Source organism: Gossypium hirsutum, chromosome A11 (assembly GCF_007990345.1).
Source record: "Gossypium hirsutum isolate 1008001.06 chromosome A11, Gossypium_hirsutum_v2.1, whole genome shotgun sequence".
Taxonomy (NCBI): Eukaryota; Viridiplantae; Streptophyta; class Magnoliopsida; order Malvales; family Malvaceae; genus Gossypium; species Gossypium hirsutum.
In genome coordinates this window covers 6,827,463-6,836,202 of record NC_053434.1, presented here as the reverse complement: position 1 = coordinate 6,836,202, position 8,740 = coordinate 6,827,463, and the positions used below count along the sequence as shown (strand labels likewise).

The 8,740-nt window shown below is 35.2% G+C and overlaps 3 protein-coding genes across 3 annotated transcripts; 1 reads left to right on the top strand and 2 right to left on the bottom strand.

Moving 5' to 3' along the window:
• The first annotated feature begins 234 nt into the window (after window positions 1-234).
• On the top strand, window positions 235-4,238 carry LOC107924397 (uncharacterized). The gene is made up of 9 exons (XM_016854832.2): window positions 235-652; window positions 1,135-1,267; window positions 1,689-1,740; window positions 1,905-1,980; window positions 2,124-2,206; window positions 2,762-2,858; window positions 2,941-2,986; window positions 3,506-3,594; window positions 3,695-4,238. The coding sequence occupies exons 1-9, from the start codon at window positions 595-597 to the stop codon at window positions 3,985-3,987; spliced, it is 927 nt and encodes a 308-aa protein (XP_016710321.1). The 5' UTR covers window positions 235-594; the 3' UTR covers window positions 3,988-4,238.
• Window positions 4,239-4,385: 147 nt separating this feature from the next.
• Window positions 4,386-5,439, bottom strand: LOC107924398 (protein DMP9). The gene has a single exon (XM_016854833.2). The coding sequence runs from the start codon at window positions 5,245-5,247 to the stop codon at window positions 4,591-4,593; it is 657 nt and encodes a 218-aa protein (XP_016710322.1). The 5' UTR covers window positions 5,248-5,439; the 3' UTR covers window positions 4,386-4,590.
• Window positions 5,440-5,561: 122 nt separating this feature from the next.
• On the bottom strand, window positions 5,562-7,434 carry LOC107924396 (amino acid transporter AVT1I). Its single transcript, XM_016854831.2, has 3 exons — window positions 7,121-7,434; window positions 6,286-6,893; window positions 5,562-6,193 (listed from the first exon to the last, which is right to left on the bottom strand). Exons 1-3 carry the CDS (start codon window positions 7,290-7,292, stop codon window positions 5,678-5,680), a joined length of 1,296 nt encoding a protein of 431 aa, XP_016710320.2. The 5' UTR covers window positions 7,293-7,434; the 3' UTR covers window positions 5,562-5,677.
• Window positions 7,435-8,740: the final 1,306 nt, after the last annotated feature.

The window sequence follows — 8,740 nt, the reverse complement described above, 5'->3', positions numbered from 1 at the left end:
ATTAAGATAGGCCAAGTATCAATTTGAGAAAAATGGTTAAAATCAAGTAATAAAAAGGCAAGAAAACAATAATAATAAAAAAATTCTGACATATTCAGTTTAAGTCAAGTTTGAGCCAAAAAAATAAAAAAAAAATACTCGAGACTTAATTTATTTTCTCTACCGGCCTTATTTTTTTTAGCCGAAAAAACATTACCCGACCAATGGGCATGTGTATGTATATAATTTATATATAAAAAAAAATTCATGATATCGGTAATAAAAGGGACTAAAGATACAGAATATTTGCTGCGTCACAAGCATTAAGAACACCCGGTTCACCTGAACCGGAAGGGATCCGGTTCATTCCTCCTTTTAATTTCACCGATAAACCGGTATTTTCGTTTTCGTTTCCTTTCTTTCTCTTCCTGAAAACAAAATCCAAAGGAAACCTGATTTTTGTAAAATACAGAGGAAGAGAGGAGACTACAACTTTTAAACGACACCGTCAAGACCAAGTTCCAATTTTTATTACTTCTGTGTGTTTCCTTCGAAATTCACCCTCCCAAATAAAAACCCCAACTCGTTCGAGCTCTGGAAACAGCTGAGAATCCGATGGACTCTTTGGGTCCGAATCGGTTTGATATCTTCGAAATTTACCGGCAATTTTGTGGTATTTTTTTCTTTCAATTTGTTATAAAATTTTACCTCTTTATTTTTTCAAATTGGTTAGAGATAAAATAATTTTTTCCGTTGATTTATTATGGGAAGGTTGGCTCTTTTACATGTGAATCTTTGGGTGAAAATAGATTGGAAATTGGATAAGGGTTTATTTGGGTTACTTTATTGTCTGATAATTTTGGTAGGAAAGAATTGAAGTTTTTTTTTTAATTCAATTTTTGGTCCATCTGAAGTTTAATTATAGAAAAATTAATCTAATTAAGTTACCCCCAAAATTTAATGCAAGAAATGTAATTTGATTTGGTCAAAGAGTTAGTTAAAATGTTTAAAGTTTTTGGTCTTTTACTGATATGCTTGAAGTTTTAGAATTTCAACTTCTCAGAAATTTCTGTGCTGTGATCGGGATGTTACTTAAAAAACAATTTTTCAGAGGGCTGTTGATGTTATTTAGTTAACTTTTAAGCTGGTTTGCAGAACTTAGAAGAGGAGATACTTATGTTTGTGGCGAAGAAGGTTACCGACAAGATGAGGAATCACAAAGAGCTAAGTACTCGAGGGACAGATTGAATCACCTCTTAAAGATGGTGGAGTCAAGGATGCACACAAGGTAATTGGTAGTGAACATGTCTATAATCTGTAGATAGAAGTATATGGAGTTTGGCTGTCCCTCAGGAAGATTAGACAATTGGTTGATGAGTCTTGAAATATTTACGGGATGCCATGTGAACTAATTACCATTCTTCGCAGTTTTCTGATCTGCCAATCCCATCTTAAGCTTGAATTTTGAAGATTCTAGCTTGATTCTGATTTGTTTATTGCCTCCTTGACCATGATATACATCCTACATGTGTGTATATTGTTACTGTGTCATTTATGATTATGCGATGAGTGAAAAAGAAATATATTATTCCCCAAGACGTTATCAAATCTCCGAACAAGATTCTATAGCCAATCTTGTTTATTGGTTATTTGGTCGTATAATTGGTCATACACAAGTGATTGCTTATTGGTTATGTTTCCCTTGACAGGACTGCCATCTTTGATGAACTTCACAAGCTCATGTTACAACTAGACTTGACGGTGAGATTCCTTTTCGTTGAATTTCTTTGAGGGACTGATTTAACTAGTAATTTTAGACTTCAGAATTGAGTATCTTTGAAGGTCTTCATTGTCGGTACACTGATTTTATTTTCGGGTATCATGTTTTCCATACTAAAATTTGGGCTTGCTGTTGTTTCCTGTAGGTGGACTTTTCTGAATTCTCATGCTTCTATGATTTTGTTTTCTTCATGTGCCGAGAAAATGGTCAAAAGAATATTAGTAAGTTATCTCATGCTAGTTCGTTAAATGCAAATGCTTGTACTGATTTATCCTTGGAATAACATCGAAGTTATCTAAGTGTAAATTATAAGGAATTTCTTTGGTGTCGTATTTAATTCTCTTTCTTTTGGTGTGATCAATAGCTATAAGCAGGGCAGTTGCTGCATGGAGATTAGTGTTGGCTGGCAGATTTCGACTACTTGACAAATGGTGCAACTTTGTTGAGGTATGAACATGACTAATACCAAGAGACTAACACTTTATGCTTGTCTTGGAGACATCTTGTGAAACTACCAGTTGCTGTCCCAATGTAGACCACTTTAACTTTTGGACGAAAATTTCATTAGAATCTTGATATTGGTTATAAATGATTTATTATTACCATGATAGGTCCAACATTCGTTTTATCATATAGGGAGTGACTTGTCTGCTGCTCCAGTTTCAATTGTTAGTGCATGTCAAGCATGTGAAAATGGTTGATAGTGTCTCTCGGGCCATACACTTGTTCTGTTATTGCGTATTAGTTCAAGCTGAAAGCTATATTGCTCCAATTTCTCATTTTGGTTGAAGTACTAATGTCTGATATCCGGCACATATTTTGACATGGGTATGGAGATATGGCACTCCAAATATATGGAAAAACTTGAAAAAAAAAATTGAACATACTCGTGGTAATCACATATCTGTATTCGACACTCATACCATGGGTTGAAAGTATACCTGCTAATGACTACCACCAATCTCTTGATTGAGGCAACGGATGTCTTTGATTTCCTTTCAGGAATATCAGCGTCACAATATTTCAGAGGATACATGGCAGCAAGTTTTAGCATTCAGTAGGTGTGTACATGAAAATCTGGAAGGGTATGATCCTGAAGGTATTAAGTTTCCATAAATCTATCCTTTCGTCTTCTTATGTATTTGTGCCACTTGAATCTTAGTTGTTTGGTTATTTTGCAGGTGCTTGGCCTGTTCTGATTGATGACTTCGTTGAGCACATGTACAGGTTTGCTTTCTTTACCTTAAATGATCATAAGGAAAATTTGATGGCCATCTTTTTATTACACAGTTAATTTTGGGCTACAATTTCAAGTTCTTATTGTGATTGTTTTAGTTTATGTTACTCGAACTCTTCATTTTCCTTTAAGTATCCTTGTACAGCACTCATGTTGGACATATTTGGACATGGGTACAATTCTTCAAATATGCCCCCAAAAAAAAAACATTTAAAAATAATTGAGCATACCCATATTACACACATACCTTATATCTAGCACTCTCTCTTTACTCCGAGCAATGTAGGTTTTAGTGTTTTGTCATATCATCCTTCTACTTATAATATTTTAATTTTTGTATTTTACTAACTCTTATGTGATCACTCACTCTCATTCATTTTTTTTTATTTACTGGTAATCATTTGGTTATTCATTATCCCGATCTTCCGAAATTTTCTAATAAAATAATGCTATTTTATGCACACTATACCTAGATGCCTCAAACCCCTTATCTTTCTACCCCATTGCAGAATTTCAGGATCCAACAGAGATTCAAATGCTTTCTGTTGCTGTGTTGATTCGGAGCCCCAGTTGTGTGCATATGAGGACACTTTGCCTGGTAAGTTGTATATTATTTGTCACATTACATTTACGTAAGTTAGCTGCTTATGCGGATTGCAATAGATAACTGATTTTATTATAATAATATCACGTGGCAGGATTAAGAGTATTTCCTGGGATGAAGAGGAAATTGCTCGAATGTCATGATGACGAAATGGAGTCCTCGGATTCGCACTTGTCGGACACACCAGACCTGAATTGCTCATTGAATTCTAAGAGAAGTAGGTTGATTGCACACAGATTGGTTACCCCTGATGCATCTGATGATTGCATGGAAGTTGCTAAACACAGTAGTCCTGTGTGTTGTTCGAAGTCTCCCTGTGCAATTGAAGGTTGCCTATCAAAGGGTTTTGCAGGGCTCTTATCGAGTTACTCGTATTTTGCAGTTTGATCGGTAAAGAAGACTTCAATTCTCTATTACATAAGATAGAGCTTGCACCCTCCGAGTTACAATTATAGAAAAAAATGTATCCTTTGCAAGCCTATGATTTAGATATATTCATATCTCTGCAACTCGTATTTTTCGGACGATTTTGTGGGTTAATCTCCTATTTTTATCTATGCACGTTTGTGATGTCTGATGCAATATCCCTGTCCTCTTGATCTGTTGCAACTAAAAGAAATATATTAGATTTGCTTTTATCTCTTCAGTTTCTTTTTGCTGAATGTTGAGACTGAAGAGTAAGTCTGGAAAACAACATTGAACGGGATGTATGTATTTTTATGTTACTCGGATTCAGATGTATGGAGCTTGGATCTGCGTGGATTTGTCAAAAGATTCTTGGGAAGTTATCTTTTCATATTCAAATTTGCATAAATCCAAACACACTTCTATGAAACCACAAAAGAAAAAAATATAGATATTAAGCAACAATGGTACATTATTCTGCGGGCAGAAGCCATGAATTGTTGAAGAAATTTATTCCTAAAATTTCATATCAAATTTAGTATTTTTCTATTCTAAGACGCTACATGGATAACCATGAGGCTAATTTCAAGCAGCCATGCAACCGACGCCGAATCTAGTCTTTGGAAACACAAGAAACAAACCACTGCAAATAATCCCCACCATCAGCGGAAAACCCTCCATAACTTGGTCCATTTCCTTCTCATGTCCTGGGAAAACACAGTTGGTAACTCTATGATCCGAGAAAGCGATGGCCACAAACACCAACACCGACATCACAGCATGAACGAAATCAGTAAGTCCAACCTTGTACTTGTCATCTTTCGGGGATTCGACTTCAAGACCAGGTTTGAAAAGAGCCAGTCCGTTGGGGGTGACGAAACCGTAGTAAACATTCCCGTCGGGGCCTCGGAAACTATCGGTGAAATGGAAGAAGAAGCAAGAGAGTGCGCAAAGGCATAAGAGGGAGTATGTCATGATGGTGGTAACATGGGAACAGTCACCATGGCGATAAACAGAAGGAAGAACCATTTCGAAAGTTAAAAGGGTGCCTGTTGGTAGGAAGTTGACAAGCATGGAAGTTTTGGAAATGGTTTTTTGAACTCCTTTGGCTACCACTTTCCGTTTGCGGCTGGGTTCTGGTGGCAGTCGAGGGAGGGAAGAGAGTGGTGTAGGGTCCTCCTCTGGGGGTGGTGTTGCAGTAGTGTAAACTTTGATGCCAATTCCATGGTGGGTTTGCTCCATTTTGTTTTTCAGATTACAATAACTGCTTGATTGTAAAGAAATAAAGGTTTGGGGGGATATTTAAAACAATAGAAGGTAGTTACTAACCGTTGATATGAATTGATAGCAACGATAAGTATGAATGAAGCAGCCATTCTTGGTGGCACTGTGAAAGAAATATTTTGCAGTTATAGGCTGTGGCCCAGGTTAAAAAAACTCGCCTAAGGGGTGCCACTACCATGGGCCGGTTAACACTTCCTTTCAAACAATAAGTTAGTGTATACCTACAACTTACAATACTGGCGGAAGGAGTCGAAAAATGACAGATTTCAGAATTACGATAAAAAGGAAAGCTTGATCTGAATTTGGTAAGGAACCCAATAAAATTACACTAGAATTTGTTATATTATAACAAAATAAGCATATACAAAACTCACCAATGCATTGGTGTTTATAATTTGCCTATCATGTCTAATACAGATGTATAAGTACCAAATATAGCCACTGCAACACTCATCAAAATGATCAGGCTTACAGCAATGAATTCGCCATTGAATCTCTGGTAAGTTCCTGATATCTTCAAGTAGAAGATGCATGGTAGCATGACTGAAGCTGTGATACTTAAAAATGCTCCAACTAGGGACATGAGGGAACCGAAAAATGGAACTGCCAGAGCCACCAAAAGCGTGCTGATCACCAGGGTGGTGCCCACAAAGAGGTTGACAACTCGCTTGTCGCAGGGATATCGAATCCAGGCTTTGGTGGCATTCACAATTGGTGTAACCATCAATGCGTATTTAGATATGGGATTGACCAGGGTGGTGTATATTGCAACTCTTGCGCTGAGCTTGTCTGTTGGAAGGTTCAAAGTTATCTGTGATTGAACATCTGATCCGAACATTAAGTAGCCGAAAATCGCCATTGATGTGTAACAGATGGTACACAAGACAAAGCATAAAACCAGGACCTAAAAAAAAAACAGATAAGTTCCTTACTTCAGAACCCTGTTTATTGGAAAAACAAATTTGGAAATGTGAGGCTGAGGATGATGATACTCACATTGGAGAATTGATGCCTTTTTTTCATTGAAGTGTAAAGGGTAGGGAAGACTGGATGAGAGCAATAACAGAAGGCATATAAGCTGACAGCAGTGGGGATTCCACCCCAGTTTATGAGAGTTCCCTTGTGTTGAAACCCAATACCTTCAAATGCACCCGTCCAGATGACTGAACCCAAGATGACTGCAGAAGCCAAAACCCCACTTGCTGAGACATAAGAAAGAAGGTTCAAGTTATCCAACCAAACAGTAGGCAATATTATGAGAGCTACAATTATAATAAACCCTTTTTGGCCTCCCACTGTTACTCCTGCGACTTCAAACTCCACATCGGGTAACAAATTCTGCAAGTTATCTCCTTCAAGAATCAAAAATCCCGTCGCCACCAAGTAGAGCTCGATATACATAACAACTGTTGCTATCACTCTCCCTTTGTTCCCAAATGCTCGCTCCCCTATGTCTGGATAAGTTCTGATTCTTGGATCTGCATCCATACATCTTTGAATTAACAAGCCTGCGTAGAATGCAGCAGTGGCAATGGCGAAAAGAAGAACCAAGCTCAGCCATCCCCCTGATGCCAGTGCATATGGGATTGATAATATCCCTACTCCTGCATATAGTTGAAAACAACAACAAAGGGTTCTTGAGATATAAATAAATAAACCAAATGAATATGTTCAAAGAAAAAAAAAAGTATCAAACACTTGTCGCCAACTGCTATAGTGCTATGGTTGTTCCTTAAATCACATAGATGGGTGGAATTCCTAACCATTAAGCAGATAAATAAATAAGAAAGGGTAGTGGGAAGCAGGAGCAGGGGAAGGAAGGAAAGTGAACCTGAAAGAGCATTAAGTCCATTGAAACAGGTTCTGAAAACATTGACAGTGCTGGCACTGGTGTTAGTGTGATGAGCAGAATTTGGGTCTAAGTCCTCTATTTTGCTTCCTAACACATCCTTATGATCATTCTCAAGAAGAGGCACCGTAAAGGATACTTCCTCATGTGTCATCGCCGCCTTCTTGACTGAAGAAACAGAGATAAAGCTCAATGATACTGCTTGAAACAAGTAAAAGAACAATAATAAAGTACGGCTGCTTGTTTGACACTTCTTCTAAATAATGTAAATAGGGTTTCAATCTTTTTTTTTTTTGCCTTTTTGCTTTTTAAAAAAATCGGCGTCTATTAATTAAGTTGGAGCTAGACTCGTCCTTGTAGGAAAGAATATTCAAAAATTACTTTGTTTTTATTGTAATAAATATTGATAGCAACAAAGGTTAAAAATTATAATCGGACAAACAACATATATGGTGAACTTGCACACCGTCCAATGTTTTGTGACTTTGTCTTCTCTTTTCCATATTTTCCAAATTATTGAAACTAAAAAAATATGTCATCTTACCCCTACTCTCATTAGCATTATTTTTAATATATTAAAACGTAATTACGAATATAATAAAATATATTATTTTCTTATTTATAGATAATTCAAGTCAATATATAAAAAAATCCAACAAAACATGTGTGACTTTAAAGTAAACATGGGCTTATGGCCTCCTTTCTTGAATACCCAAGTCCTCAAATTTCAACTTTTGTTTAAATCTTTCCACTCTAGTGTAGGTGACAGCTTTGAAAACCTTTTTTCTGACAATTATTATATAATAATTTTTTTTAACTTCAAATATAATTATTGTTTAAACAGAAATTTTATAAAATGGATCATTAAATTATAAATTACATACAATATGGAACACGTGTGTCAAATTTGTCTACCTCCTAGTGTCATTTACCGCGGCCCGTGACATGATGAGATACCTTAGAGGCTTAGACCCCTCCACGATTTTAATTATTCTTACTATCGTTATCATTATTTATTGTTTAAATCTATCAAGGTTTTTCTGTAATTTACTTTAAAATACAAAATTTAAAACTACTCGAATTTATTCTCAATTTTTAAATATAAAAATAAATATATTTAATACGTTCAAACTCATATTTTCTTATATTAATAATAATATTAATGTCAACTAAATTAAAATTCTTTTAATAAACTACGACATCTTTAATGTCACTAAAAAGAACTCAAAAATTTAATAAATTTTAAGTTGTGCTATATTTTTTTTATAAATTTTAATAAATTAATAATTTTTATTATATCTATATTATTATTTAAACTCGTAATTTATTTGAACCTCACTAATTGATTAGATGTCAATTTAGTTAAAAATGATTAAAAAAACATCATTTTTATAAAGTAAAATAGGATGTGTTTAGAGTATTTTTCTCATTTTCAATATATATTTTTATATAAAATTAGTCCAAAGATTGACAAGAAAAAGCATGGTTTTCATCATTTTGAGATATTCTTATATAAATTTTTAGTAAATATTTTCTTTTACATAATTTGGTTCTATTAAAATTATTTTCTAATTACCCACATTATTAATGTGTCATAATCTA

What these genes read in the sequence shown, in the direction of transcription:
- LOC107924397 (XM_016854832.2), top strand. Translation starts at nt 595, where the DNA reads ATGGACTCTTTGGGTCCGAATCGGTTTGATATCTTCGAAATTTACCGG. An exon ending in GAGTCAAGGATGCACACAAG is followed by an intron (nt 1,268 to 1,688) that starts GTAATTGGTAGT and finishes TTCCCTTGACAG; the next exon opens with GACTGCCATCTTTGATGAAC. An exon ending in TTCGTTGAGCACATGTACAG is followed by an intron (nt 2,987 to 3,505) that starts GTTTGCTTTCTT and finishes ACCCCATTGCAG; the next exon opens with AATTTCAGGATCCAACAGAG.
- LOC107924398 (XM_016854833.2), bottom strand. Translation starts at nt 5,247, where the DNA reads ATGGAGCAAACCCACCATGGAATTGGCATCAAAGTTTACACTACTGCA.
- LOC107924396 (XM_016854831.2), bottom strand. Translation starts at nt 7,292, where the DNA reads ATGACACATGAGGAAGTATCCTTTACGGTGCCTCTTCTTGAGAATGAT. An exon ending in TGGACTTAATGCTCTTTCAG is followed by an intron (nt 6,894 to 7,120) that starts GTTCACTTTCCT and finishes AACTATATGCAG; the next exon opens with GAGTAGGGATATTATCAATC. An exon ending in AAAGGCATCAATTCTCCAAT is followed by an intron (nt 6,194 to 6,285) that starts GTGAGTATCATC and finishes TTTTTTTTTTAG; the next exon opens with GTCCTGGTTTTATGCTTTGT.